We start from the raw sequence: 15,048 nt of genomic DNA on the forward strand, positions 1-15,048 counted from the left end.
GGGTGACCAGTGGTGTTCCACAGTGATTTGCTCTGGGACCCCTCCTCTTTGTGATTTTTATAAATGACCTGGATGAAGAAGTGGAAGGGTGGGTTAGTCAGTTTGCTGATGACACAAAAGTTGGGGGTGTTGTGGATAGTCTGGAGGGTTGTCTGAGGTTAGAGTGCGATGTCGATAGGATGCAGAACTGGACTGAGAAATAGCAGATGGACTTCAACCCAGATAAATGTGAAGTGATTTATTTCAGGAGGTCAAATTTGAAGACAGAATATAATGTTAATAGTAAGACTCTTGGCAGTGTGGAGGATCAATGTGATTTTGGGATCTGTGTCCATAGGGGACTCTAAGCTGCCGTGCAGGTTGACTGTGTTGTTAAGAAGGTGTATGGTATTTTGGCCTTCATCAACCATGGGATTGAGTTTCAGAGCTGTGACGTAATTTTACAGCTATATAAGACCTTAGTTAGACTTCATTTGGAGTACTGTCTTCAGTTCTGGTCACCTCACTACAGGAAGGATGTGGATACTCTAGAGACAGTGCAAAGTAGATTTAAAAGGATGTTGCCTGGATTGGAGATCATGCCCAATGAGAACAGGTTGAGTGAACTTGTCCTTTTCTTCTTGGAGTTACAGAAGATGAGAGATGACCTGAAAGAGGTGTGTAAGATGATGAGAGGCATTGATCGTGTGGATAGCCGGAGGCTTTTACCCCAGGCTGAAATGGCTAACATAAAGGATCATAGTTTCAAGGAGTTTGGAAGTAGGTACAAGGTCTAAGTGAGAGGTAAATTTTTCCACACAGAGTTGTCATTGTGCAGTATGCACTGCCGGCAATGGTGGTGGAGGTGGGATTCAATAGGGTCTTTTAAGAGACTCGTAGATAAGTAAATGGAGCTCAGAAAAATAGAGAGCTATTTGGAAATTCTAGGCAGTTTCTAGAGTAGGTTACATGGTTGGCACAACTTTGTGGGCCGAAGGGCCTGTAATGTGCTGTAAATTTCTGTGATCTATGCTCAAAAATGCGTTACTGTAGATAAGTAATCATGCACCTTATTAAAGCTCAAAAAGTTTAAAGTAAATTTATTATCAAAATTTGAAAATATCACTATATATGAAGAAAGTGTAATTCTGAAAAGTGGAGAAAAAGAAAACAGTTCTGTTATTTGTAGCAACACACACAAAATGCTGGGGGAATTTCACAGGCCAGGCAGCATCAATGGAAAAGAGTACAGTCAATATTTCATATAGATTAGTAGAGTACAGGATGAGTCTTTCGGCATACAATACTCAGACAATCTATGTTCCATGATCAGTCTAATTCATCCCTCCTACATAGCCCATAACACATTATTTTTCATACATACATGTGCGTGCCTATCTGCAAGTCTCTTAAATGTTCCTATTATATCAGCCTCTACTCCCATGCCTGCCATGCATTTCAGGGACACACCAATCTGTGTAAAAAAAAACTTGCCTGTTATATTACCCCTAAACTTTCTTCCAATCACCTTAAATGGACGTCCTCTGGTATTGGTCATTGTCACCACGGGAAAGGGGTGCTGGCTGTCCACTCAATCTATGGCTTACACTCTACAATACTCCAAGGGTGATCAAATCAGAGTTTTACAGAGCTGCACCATTACCTTGCAGCTCTGGAAATCAGTCCCCAGTGCATCACACACCTTCTTTAACATTCTTTTAACTCGTGCAGCAACTTCGAGGAATCAACATACTTGGACCCCAATATCCCTCTGTACCTCCACATTGCTCAGAGTTCTGCCATTGACCTTGCAATCTGCCTTCAAGTTCAATCGTCCAAGGTGTACTGTCCTCTTATTTTTGTCTCCCCGACATGCTCTTTGTATGAGTCCTACTTTATTGCAACTTCTGCAAGTTTCACCTTTAAACCTGCATTTCTTTGGTGAATGTGAGCCCCTGACACAATGCTAACACAATTTGTTCAGCCTGGCCAGTTTGTGTTCGGATATTGCAAATTGTTTACACTAACTTTCATTCTTGACTACAATTCAATTGCATCCCTGTCTGTGGTTTCCTTTGAAACAACAATTTTAGATGTTCTGTTGAATGTGAGTTGTGCTTCAGTTAAGAGCTATTTTTGACTGCTTTCTTGTAAGATTCCACAAACTAAATAATCTTTCAGTGCATCATCAAGCCCAACATTGAGCTGATAATACTCAGATAATCTCTTCAATTCAGCCACAAACGCTGAAGTGGACTCCCCTTCTTTCTGATTCTGCAAATGAAACCTAAAGCTTTCTGTAATTGATAATAACATTGTTTCTAAATGTTCTAAATTTCTGCTGGTTTGTTTGGAGCAGTCTAAATTTCAAAGCAAACTGTATGCCTTTAAAGGCAAAGTACTCAGCAAAATTGGCACTTGTTTCTCGGTATCTATTATATTTGCTTCAAACTATTGTTGAATTAACTCAGTATACACAGTCCGATTGTCTGGTGTGGAATCAAACGAGCCCGTCTTTCTGATGTAGCCAGCTGTTTGTGCTGTTTTAAATGATAATTAGCATCTGGTTCTCACTCTTTATGAATGGATGAATTCTTCTGATTTCTGATGTTTTTAAAACTTGATTGTGTTCTCCATTCAGAAGAACATGTGCTGTGCTGCTTTTCTATTAATTTGGACCACCTCTGCACGTGCTGTGCTACAATTTCTTTTACTTGCAATGTTTTTTTACTTCAAATCTTTTGCTGCACTTCAGCAGGTTGACAGCCATCTAACATTCATTTTAAAGATACGTCGTCACCAATGCTATGTTTTGTAACTTCAAAACATCAATCTAATTCAAAAGAAAATATGGGAGTCAGGGAATGTGGGTCTAACTTCGTTCTTCATTTCAAACGAGGCGTGCATGTATCATGTGAATTGCATACATCATCATGCTAGCTCATATTTTATGATCTTATGGTCTTGATTCCATTAAGAAAATCCAGGAGCCTAAATGTGATCTGTTCACTACGTTTGAATTTCATTCTCAACTAAACCAAAAGGATAAATTACTTATTAATATCAACAATTTATTAATAAGAATATTAACAGATTATTTATTAGTTATTGAAACATACAACAACAACCTCAGGCATATGAATCCACAGTGTGATCGCGGGACCATCGCAGCACGAGGAGGAACGAGGGGCTCGGGAGAGCGCTGAGAGCTGGGAAGCAGCTGAGGAGCTGAGGTGAGTGTGCTTGAAAAGGAGCGTGGAGGGCAACTGAAGGATTAATCAGAGTGTTGATTAGTCGATTGGAGGAGTGAGTACTTGAGATAATTGGCAGGGACAAATATAAGGAGGGGCAACTAAAGAGGAGCGGCCAGTGTGTGAGTGGCTCAGGGTAGGAGTGGAGCTTTGAGGCTTTGGCGAGCAGAGGCTGAGGACAAGCTTGCTCCCAGTGAGGTAAGGCCGGGTAAGTTCCTTTAATTAACTTAGGAGTAGGTAATGGAGGCAGCAGTTAGGGCAGTCGAGTGCTCCGTTTGCAGTATGTGGGAAGTCAGGGACAGCACAATTGTCCCTGATGACTACACCTGTAAAAGGTTCATCCAGCTGCATCTCCTGACAAACCGAGTTAGGGAACTGGAGCTGGAGCTGGATGAACTTCGGATCATTCCTGAGGCTGAGGCAGAAATAGACAGGAATTTCAGGGAGACAGTCACCCCTAAAAGTCAGGAGGCAGGTAGTTGGGTGACTGTCAGTAGAGGGAAGGGGAATAGACAGAAAGAGCAGAGCACCCCAGTGGCCGTTCCCATCAACAATAAGTATACCAATTTGGATACTGTTGGTGGGGGCGACCTACTGGGGACAAGTTGTAATGGTCACGTCTCCGGCACCGAATCTGGACCCTCAGCTCAGAAGGGAAGGAGGGAGTAGAGGAGAGTAGTAGTGATAGGGGATTCAATAGTTAGGGGGACAGATAAGAGGTTCTGTGGAAGAGATCGAGATCACGGATGGTCTGTTGCCTCCCTGGTACCAGGGTCTGCGATATCTCAGATCGAGTTCTCGGCCTTCTCAGGAGGGAGGGTGAGCAGCCAGATGTCGTGGTCCATGTAGGGACTAATGACGTGGATAGGAAGGAGGAGGAGGTCCTGCAAAGAGAGTTTAGAGAGTAAGGTGCAAAGTTGAAGGACAGGACCTCCAGGGTTGCAATCTCAGGATTGCTACCCATGCCACATGCTAGTGAGGCTAGAAATAGGAAGATAATGCAGCTAAATACGTGGCTGAGGAGATGGTGCAGGAGGGAGGGCTTCATGTTTCTGGACAATTGGGCTTTGTTCCAGGGAGGGTGGGATCTGTTCCAATGGGACGGTTTGCACCTGAACAGGAGGGGGACTAACATCCTTGTGGAACCTTGGTTTTCAAGGGATATTGATGATCTGATTAAGAAAAATAAAGAAGTGTATAGCAGGTATAGGCAACAAGGAACAAATGAGTTACTTGAAGAGTATAGAAAATGTAAGAAAATACGAAAGAAGGAAATCAGGAAGGCAAAAAGAAGACATGAGGTTGCTTTGGCAGATAATGTGAAGGTAAACCCGAAGGGTTTCTACAAGTATATTAAGAGTAAAAGGATAGTAAGGGACAAAATTGGTCCCCTAGAAGATCAAAGACCAATGAGAAAAATGGGCCAGAAAATGTTAGATAGAATTTAATGCAGCCAAGTGTGAAGTGTTCCATTTTGGAAGGACAAATCAAAGTAGGACATACACAGTAAATGGTAGGGCACTGAGGAGTGTAGAGGAACAAAGGGGTCTAGGAGTTCAGATGCATAATTCCCTGAAAGTGGTATCACAGGTAGACAGGGTTGTAAAGAAGGCTTTTGGCATCCTGGCATTCATAAATTAAAGTATTGAGTATAGGAGTTGGAATGTTATGGTGAGGTTGCATAAGACATAGGTGAGGCCAAATTTGGAGTATTGTGTACAGTTCTGGTCACCTAACTATAGGAAGGATATCAGTAAGATTGAAAGAGTGCAGAAAAGATTTACGAGAATGTTGCCGGGTCTTCAGGAGTCGAGTTACAGGGAAAGATTGAACAGGTTAGGACTTTATTCTTTGGAGCATAGAAGAATGAGGGGAAATTTGATAGAGGTTTACAAAATTATGAGGGGTGTAGACAGAGTAGATGTGAGTAGGCTCTTTCCACTTAGATTAGGAGAGATAAATATGAGAGGACATGGCTTTAGAGTGAAAGGGGAAAGGTTTAGGGGGAACTTCTTCTCTCAGAGAGTGGTGGGAGTGTGGAATGAGCTGCCATCTGACATGGTAAATGACTGACGAGAGGTTAATTCTCCATAAATGTTAAATTTGCAGAAATTCTGAAGAAGTATGAATACTTGATCCTGTTGCGAGATTTCAACACAATCTGTGTGATCCCAAAGCCTTCACTTTACCTTATAGACCACTCTGGGAGGATCTGATTCATCAGGTTTCTGTAAAAGGCAACGGTCAAATCATCAGACTCATTGACACTGGGAACTCTGCTTTAGAGTCGTATCTGGAGCTTGGACTCCAATATATTCACATCAAACATTCTGCACACATACAGTTGTCAACATCTTGTCAATATCATCTGCAGATAGCTTTGGATTGACCATTGGATAAGAAATAGTCAATGTGTTTAAATATCTTCCCTCAAATGATCAGTATATTTGAAAGCAAATTCCATTGACGTCCAGAAACCTACCTTAGTTTCCCTTGTGAACCATGAGACTGAAATAGTGCAGATCAGCAGCAGTGTGAAGAGCAGCCAACGACCAACCTTCCATATCATGAAACTGAGCAAAGGGGAAGAGATACAGAACTGATGAGACAAAACGAGATGGCTCTGTGTTTGAAACATTTACCTTCTGTTTCCTCTGTAACCTTAGTGGAGTGGAGCTCGGTAGATAAGCACAGGCAGACGAGTTTAATTAGAAGAGTAAACTAGTGTTGACAGAACGATGAGTAGGAGAAAGGAGAAAAACCTGATCATCATCTGGAACAAAACCACATTTTCTCGAGGCAGTGGCAACATCTTGGATTGCAGTCATTCATTGATACTATTATGATTGTTGGAATTACTGAGTATGCCCGCTAGAAAATGAATCTCAGGGTTGTATAATAAATTTATTTTGAGCTTTGAAATCTTTTCTGCATTACATCTAGTTCAATAACATTTTTTTTTAGCAGAATACCAACTTCTCCTCTCGTGTCATCACTGATTATTATTCTTCCATATTGTTCACTTTGCCCATTTGTATTCACTAACAATGTGCTCTGGCGGTTCTACATGTGGCACAAATACTTTGTGTGTGAACGGTATATTGGTGCATAGTGACAATCGATTGTGACCACTCTTCCCCACAACTCCTCTTATTTATCTTCTGCCCATAAACCACACAAAACTGAGGGAGAAATTCTTCAGAAAATTTACAGGTAAAATTAAATTTACACAAGTAGATTCAAGATTGTTTAATGTCATTTCTTGTATACAAATGTAAAGGAGAACAAAATCATTGTTCCTCTCGATCTGAAGCAGCACAAAAACAAAAAAAAATAAAGAAAGCAATAATAATAATAAAAGATGTTTTACTTAAAGCCTCTTTTGCACATTGGACATTTGTCGGACTTTGTTGTGTGTGGTTTGTCATGGATTCTATTGTGTTTCTTTGTTTTGTGCATGTGTGAAAGAAGATGAATCTCTAGGTCGTTTATGGTGTACATACTTTGATAATAAGTTTACATTGAATTTTGAACTTGGAAAGTGGCTAGTGGGATGACTGATGGAATTGAACTCAGGCAGTGTGAAATGATGAATTTTGGGAAATTGAACAAGGGCAAACCTTACGCAGTAGAGAACTAGGTGTGCAACTACACCGATACCTGAAAATGGTAAGACAGATACCTGAAAGTGGCAACACAGGCAGACAAAGTGCTGAACAAGGAATATGACCAGCTTGCCTTCATATGATGGGGCATTAATACAGTTGTGATGGCATGTTAGAGCTATAAAGGACATTGTCACGATCTCAACTTGAATACTCTGTGTAGTTCCATAGGAAGAGTGTGATTAAATTAGAGAAGGTACAGAAAGCATTCACAAAGATGCTGCTAGGACTGGAGGGTTTGGGTTATGGACAGGCTCGGACAGTTTGAAACTTGGATGTGCAAGTTCAACTATGTTTGAAATGCTCCACATTTGAATGGAGTAAGTGACAGATTATAACATTGCATTAAGGTAGTACAAGGGGAAACAGTAAGAGAATGCAGAATAAAGTGTTACAGTTACAGAGAAAGTGCCATGCAGTAGACAATAAGCTGCAAGCCCAGTTAGATTATAAGATCAAACACCCATTTTATCATACTACGAGAGCATCCAATAGTTTTGTAACAGTGAGAAAGAAGCTGTCCTTGAAGCTTGTGGTACATGCTTTCAGACTCTTGTAATTTCTGCCCAATATCAGGGGAGAGGAAGAGAGTACGTCAGTGGCTAAAAGATGGCTGCTATTGAGAGCTGAATGTCCAAGGATCTACTGTGTATTGGAAAGATAGGTTGATAGGCAGAAGGGGTGGTGTGGCCCTGTGTATAAGAAATAATATTAAATCATTAGAAAGGGATGACAGAGGATTGGAAGGTGTAGGGTCTCTATGAGTTGAGTTAAGAAATGTCAAGGGTAAAAGGACCCTAATGGCAGTTGTGTACAGACCTTCAAACTGCAGCTGGGATGTGGATTACAAACTTCAGCAGGAGATAAAAAAGGCATGTCATAAGGGCAATATCATGATAACCTTCAGGGATTTTTACATGAAAACGTCTGGGGAAAGCCAGGTCAGTACTTGACCTCAAGAGAGAGGATTTGTAGAATGTCTAAGGCATAGTTTTTTAAAACAGCTTGTTATTGAGCCCACTTGGGGATAGGTTGTGCTGGATTGGGTGTTGTGCAATGATCCGGAGGTGATAAAGAGAGCTAAAGGTTAAGGAACCCTTAGGGAACAGTGATCACAATATGATCATTCACTTTGAAATTTGAGAAGAAGAAACTAAATTCAAATGTGTTGGTATTTCAGTGGAATAAAGGAAATTACAATGGCATGAGAGGGGAACTGGCCAAAGTTGACTGGAAAGGGACACTAGCAGGAAGGACAGCAGAGCAGCAATGATTGGAGTTTCTGCGAAAAATGAGGGAAGTGCAAGGCAGATATATTCCAAATAAGAAGAAATTTTCAAATGGAAGGATGATACTACCATGGCTGACAAGTGAAGTCAGAGCCAAAGTAAAAGCAAAAGAGAGGGCATACAAGGAAGCCAGAGCTAGTGGGAAGATAGAGAATTGGGAAGATTTGAAAGACTTACAGAAGGAAACTAAGAAGGTCATTAGGAAGGAAAAGATGAATTATGAGAATAAGCTGGTAACTAATATCAAAAAAGATACTAAAGGCTTTTTTAAGTATATAAAGGGTAAAAGGGAGTCGAGGGTAGATATAGGGCCAATAGGAAAATGCCGTTGGAGATATTGTAATGATAGACACAGAGATGGCATATTTTGCAACAGTTTTCACAGTGGAAGACCTCTGCAGTATACCTGATTTTCAAGAGTGTCAGGGAAGTGAAGTATGTGCAGTGAAAATTATGACTGAGAAGGTGCTCAAGAAGCTTAATGGTTTGAATGTGGATAAATCTCCTGGACCTAATGGAATGTACCCTTGGGTTCTGAAGGAAGTAGCTGGAGAGATTGTGGAGGCATTAGCAGTAATCTTTCAAGAATAAATATTTCTGGCATTGTACCAGATGACTGGAAAATTGCAAATGTTATTCCGCTATTTAGGAAGGGTGGGAGGCAGCAGAAAGGAAACTGTAGGCCTGTTATCCTGACATCAGTGGTTGAGAAGTTTTTGGAATTGATTGTTAGGGATGAAATTACAGAGTACCTGGAGGCATATTGCAAGATAGGCCAAAGCTAGCAGAGTTTCCTGAAAGGAAAATCCTGCCTGACTAACCTACTGCAATTTTTTGAAGAAATTACTAGCAGGGTAGGCAAAAGAGATGCAGTGGATGTGGTGCACTTGGATCTTCCGAAGGCCTTTGACAAGGTTCCACACATGTGGCTATTTAGCAAGTTAAGAGCCCAAGGAATTACAGGGAAGTTACTAGCATGGGTGGAGTATTGGCTGATCGGTAGAAACAGAGAGTGGTAATAAAGGGATCCTATTCTGGCTGGCTGCCAGTTACCAGTGGAGTTGCACAGGGTTTGGTGTTGGGACTGCTGCTTTTTACAATGTACATCAATGATTTGGTCTATGGGATTAATGGATTTGTAGCTAAATTTGCTGATGATACAAAAATAGGTGGAGGAGCGGGTAGTGTTGAGGAAACAGAGAGCCTGCAAAGAGCCTTAGATAGTTTAGGGGAATGGGCAAAGAAGTGGCAAATGAAATACAATGTTGGAAAGTGTATGGTCATGCACTTTTGTGGAAAAAATAAATGGGCAGACTAGTATTTAGATGGGGAGATAATTCAAATTGCAGAGATGCAAAGGGACTTGGGAGTCCTTCTGCAGGATACTCTAAAGGTTAACCTTCAGGTTGAGTCAGTGATGATGAAGGCGAATGCAATATTGGCATTCATTTCTAGAGGTATAGAATACAAGAGCAGGGATGTGATGTTGAGGGATTATAAGAGAATGATTCCAGGAATGAAAAAGTTACTATATGGGAAACGTTTGGCAGCTCTTGGGCTGAATTCCCTGGAGTTCAGGAAAATAAGGGGGGATCTCATAGAAACATTCTGTATGTTAAAAGGCCTGAATGGATTCGAAATGGCAAAGTTATTTCCCATGGGAGGGGAGTCTAGGACAAGAGGGCGTGACTTCAGGATTGAAGGATGTCCATTTAGAACAGAAATGCAGAGAAGTTACTTTAGTCAGAGAGTCGTAAATCTGTGGAATTTTTTGCCATGAGCAGCTGTGGAGACCAAGTCATTTTGTGTATTTAAGGCAGAGATAGATAGGTTCTTGTTTAGCTAGGGTAATCAAGAGGTATGGGTAATAAAGGGTATGGGGAGAAGGCAGGCGAGCGGGGATGACTGGACGAATTGGATCAGCCCATGATTGAATGGCAGAGCAGACTCGGTGGGCCAAATGGCCTACTTGTGCTCCTTTATCCTATGGTCTTATCGGTAATTGGGTCTTCAATTAGATTGGCTGCTTTACCATGTCAGTGAAGTGTATTAAAATCAATTAAAAATATAAATTATTACAAATATCCATAAAGTATAATTATGTATGTATGAACGTGTATAACAATCAGGATGTGGGGAGAAGCTGAGGTAATATCTACAGATCCCTCTGCACTCACAATTGAAGGATCTAATAAAGGAAACACTGCCTCTGCTTAAAACCAGCTCTCCTACAAAAGTCAACTCCCTCCTAATTCCATACTGGTTTGGACATTGATTGTTGAGTTCTCACTGGTGTCACGTCAAAATCTTTTCCCCTCTGGACTGTGGAACATCTTCAACAGACCCAGTAGAAAGCCTGCAGTGAATGTATCAGGGCAAACAGTTTGACATCACATGAGCTCCTCCAAGCACACATTGTAGATGGAGATGTCTCCTGCTGTTACATAACCAGCACATAGAGAAATAACTTGAAATGTGATGTCCTCAGCCAGTAATTGAGCAGGAACTTTGCCTTGCTGTGACTTTCGCTGCTGTGGAACCAGTGGTAAAGAAGCTTTGCAAGTTCTTGGCCAGTACAGCTCAACTTATGTCATGGGATAGAGTTAGCCATGGAACTGTCAGAGTAAATGCTACAGGGAGCACCCTCTGAGTCATGACAAATGGAGGAACATGTTCTAATTTCCTCATCACAGACATAGCACAGCAGTGTGATGTAAACATGACGCTATTTCCATTCTGATGAGCTGCAGATCAGGAAGGTTCAGGGATGCCACTTTCCTGTAAGAATGAAGTGCAAGTCTGGCAGGATTAGGAAATCCTGGCTGACAAGGGATATTGAGATTCTGGTCAGGAAAAATAAGGCATCGGCAGTGAATCCCTTGAGGAATGTAAGAGATATAGGTATACAATTAAAAGAGATCAGGAAAGCAAATAGAGTATGTGAGATAACATAAGCAGATAAGGTAAAAGAATTCTGAGAGTCTTACACGTCTATTAAAAGGAGAAGAGCAACAAGGAAGAGATTAAGTTCCCATAACGATTAATGTGATCATCCATATGTGGAGCTACAGGAGACTGGTGAGGTCTTAAATTAATATTTCTTGTCTGTATTTACTGTGGAGCAGGTCATGGAAGATAGGAATTAAGGGAAATGAATAGTGTTCTATTGGAACATATCATTACAAAAGAAGAGTTGCTGGCAGTCTTGAAGAATATAATTTTCAGATAATCTCATAGGGCCTGAGCAAGTGTAGCCCAGGATATTATGAGGAGCTAGGGAGAAATTACTAAGGCCTTGGCAGAGATATCTGCATCACCCAGCCATAAGTGAGGGAACAGAAGTGTGGAGGATTAATGGCAAATATTGTGGCTTTATGTAAAGAAGGGGTACAAAGGCACGCCAGGAAGCTGCATGTCAGTGAGACCAACATCACTGGTCGGAACCTTACAAGAGAGGATTCTGAGAAATAGAGTCGACTAGCAATTGGATAAGCAAGGACTGATGAGGAATAGTCTGCATGGGAAATCAGATCTCACCAATATGAATGAGCATTTGAAGAGGTGACAGTGTCACGATGTACGCTGGCAATGTTGGAACCCAATTGCACAGGAAATCCAGACTCCAATGTGGAGACGGAGACCAAAGTTTATTCATAGGAATTCCAACAGAATGTCAATGGCTGAGCGGCAACTGCAAGACTGAACGCTCTCAAATTGGACCCCGCTATTAGCGCTAATCAGGCATCCGCTTAAGTAATACAAGTAATATGGAATTCCTGAGCCTATCAAAATGATGGAACGCACACCATGATGGACTCTTTATTGTCACCAGATATTTTAACCACGTGAACCTTAAGTCAGTGCTCCCCAGATTCCATCAGAACATGGACTTTGCAACGAGAGGGGAGAATGTGTTGGACCTTGTTTACACAAACATTCCCGACCCCACCTCAGCTACTCAGACCACGTCTCTGTTATGCTAATCCCAGCGTACAGACAGCACGTCAGGCGCGCCAGACCTGTTCAGAAGCAGGTGAAAACCTGGCCAACAGGAGCCATCTCTGCTCTTCAAGACTGCTTTGAGCACACTGACTGGCACATGTTCAGGGAGGCTGCAACTGACGGCGACTCTACCAGCTTAGAGGAGTACACGGCATCAGTGACTCAGCAAGTGCGTCGATGACGTCACTGTGGCCAAGACCATCACTACATGCGCTAACCAGAAGCCATGGATGACCACAGAGGTGCGTGCGCTGCTGAGGACCCGTGACTCCACCTTCAGAGCAGGCGACAGGGCAGCCCTAACAACAGCAAGGGCCAAACTGTCCCGGGCCATCAAAAAGGCAAAGCGTGCACACGCCCAGCGAATCCACAGCCACTTCCAGGATAGGGGCGGCACGTGGCACCTGTGGAAAGGCATTCAGAACATCACCAACTACAAGACAACACCACCTGCCTGTGCTGGTGATGCCTCCCTCCCAGATGCGTTGAATAACTTCTATGCTCGTTTTGAGGTGAAAAATGACATGGCAGTGAGGAAGACCACTCCTCCTCCGAACAACCAGGTGCTGTGTCTTACCTTGGCTGATGTGAGGAGAACCCTGTGCAGGGTCAACCCATGGAAGGCTGCTGGACCAGACAATATTCCTGGCAAAGTGCTTAGAGTATGTGAAGACCAGCTAGCTGAGATTCTCACTGACATCTTCAACATCTCCGAGCAGCACCGTCGTTCCTACGTGCTTCAAGGCTGCCACCATCGTCCCCGTGCCGAAGAAGTCTTCAGTGTCCTGCCTCAACAACTACCATCCCGTCACACTCACAACCATCATCATGAAGTGTTTCGAGAGGCTCGTCATGGGGCACATCAAGACCCTGCTGCCCCCCTCACTGGTCCCCCTGCAGTTCATGTACCGTCCCAACCGTTCAACAGACGATCCTATTGCCATCACCCTCCACCTGGACAAAAAAGACACTTACGTTCGAATGCTGTTCATAGACTTCAGTTCAGCATTCAACACAATCATTCCTCAGAAACTGATTGGAAAGCTGAGCCTACTGGGCCTGAACACCTCCCTCTGCAACTGGATCCTAGACTTCCTGACTGGGAGATCTCAGTCCGGATTGGAAGCAGCACCTCCAACACCATCACACTGAGCACGGGGGCCCCCCAGGGCTGTGTGCTCAGTCCACTGCTGTTCACTCTGCTGACCCACGACTGTGCTGCAACACACAACTCGAACCAAATCATCAAATTTGCCAATGACACGGCCGTGGTGGGTCTCATCAGCAAGAATTATGAGTCAGCTTACAGAGAGGAGGTGCAGCAGCTAACAGACTGGTGCAGAGCCAACAACCTGTCCCTGAATGTGAACAAAACAAAAGAGTTTGTTGTTGACTTCAGGCTTCAGGAGGACACGGAGCGACCACTCTCTGCTGAACATGAATGACTCCTCCGTAGAGATCGGTAACAGCACCAAATTTCTTAGTGTTCACATGGCGGTGAATCTCACCTGGTCCCTCAACACCAGCTCCAGAGCAAAGAAAGCCCAGCAGCGTCTCTACTTTCTGCGAAGGATGAGAAAAGTCCATCTCTCACCTCCCGTCCTCACCACAGTCTACAGAGGTTGTATTGAGAACATCCTGAACAGCTGCATCACTGCCTGGTTCGGAAATTGCACCATCTTGGATCGCAAGACCCTTCAGCGGATAGTGAGGTCAGCTGGGTAGATCATGGGGATCTCTCTTCCCACCATTACCGACATTTACACCTCACGCTGCATCCGTAAAGCAAACAGCATTATGAAGGACTCCATGCACCCTTCATACAAACTCTTCTCCCTCCTGCCATCGAGCTGCCATAGCAATCCATAGAAATGGATACATTAACAAAGGTTAAGAGACATTTTGACAGATGTGTGGATAGGAAAGGCTTAGAACAGGGCTTCACAAACTTTTTTATGCCATGGACCTTACAATACTTAATTCATCAACTTCAGTTTGTTTATTTATGTGTAATTAATCTGTAGATTTCATTCTCACTTTCATAAACTATTATGCATTATGTATACTGCAGTGCTTTGCATCTTGGTTTGGAGAAACATTGCCTCACTGGACGGTATACATGTATATAGTTAAATGACAATAAACTTACCTTGACTGGACTGGACTGGACTTGATCCCAGGTTGGGAGCCCCTGGCAGAGAAGGATATGGAATAAATAAAATTAAATGTGCTGAACTTAGATGAACATCCTGGTTGGCTTGGACGAGTCAGGCTGAAGGGCCTGTTGTTCTAATATATATCAAAGACATTATGATTCTATACATGAGCTTCAACTGCTATGCTTAAATTTTTAAATAATTGGGGAAAAGAAATTTTTCTTTGATCTCAGGCTTGACGCATGTTCAAGAAAATCAGGAATACTCAGTTTCCAAGATATGAGTTTGTTGAAGTTAATCATGTCAAATATGATAAACACTAGTTGAAGAGAAACAGATTTCTCTCCCAACTGGCTCTACTTGGAAGCAGTAGCAGTAAAACCACCCGCAGCGAAAACCTTATACTTTACATCTGAGCTGGAGTAGTTTCTTACCTTTGTGCGGTTGTCATCAATTCTGTCACAGTATTTTCACAGAAATCAATTCTCCCTGTTAAAAGAAAATAAAATAAAATTTCATCTGCTTTGTACTTGCAAGAACAAGAGAGCACAGTTATTAGACCAATAGGTACTTGAACATGGTGGACCAAAGGTGATCTATTACCTGATGCACATTTAAAGATTAAAGATGAGCTTTATTTGTCGCATGTACATCTGATCATACAGTGAAATGTATCGTTTACAACAGTTACCAACAGAGTTTGTGC

At 42.4% G+C, this 15,048-nt stretch overlaps 1 protein-coding gene across 3 annotated transcripts in view; it reads right to left on the reverse strand.

The window, feature by feature from the left end:
* Nucleotides 1–3,049: 3,049 nt before the first annotated feature.
* Nucleotides 3,050–15,048, reverse strand: part of LOC140210052 (CMRF-35-like molecule 4) — a 39,141-nt gene continuing 27,142 nt past the window's right edge. For all 3 annotated transcript variants that reach the window (XM_072278830.1, XM_072278829.1, XM_072278828.1), the window contains 4 exons: nucleotides 14,777–14,831; nucleotides 14,336–14,377; nucleotides 5,713–5,803; nucleotides 3,050–5,458 (listed from right to left, as the gene is read on the reverse strand). In XM_072278830.1, the coding sequence (XP_072134931.1) occupies nucleotides 5,411–5,458; nucleotides 5,713–5,803; nucleotides 14,336–14,377; nucleotides 14,777–14,831 (236 nt within the window). In that variant the 3' untranslated portion in view covers nucleotides 3,050–5,410. The remainder of the gene's footprint in view (nucleotides 5,459–5,712; nucleotides 5,804–14,335; nucleotides 14,378–14,776; nucleotides 14,832–15,048) is intronic.

The sequence above is a fragment of the Mobula birostris genome, chromosome 14 (genome assembly GCF_030028105.1).
Source record: "Mobula birostris isolate sMobBir1 chromosome 14, sMobBir1.hap1, whole genome shotgun sequence".
NCBI classification, from domain to species: Eukaryota; Metazoa; Chordata; class Chondrichthyes; order Myliobatiformes; family Myliobatidae; genus Mobula; species Mobula birostris.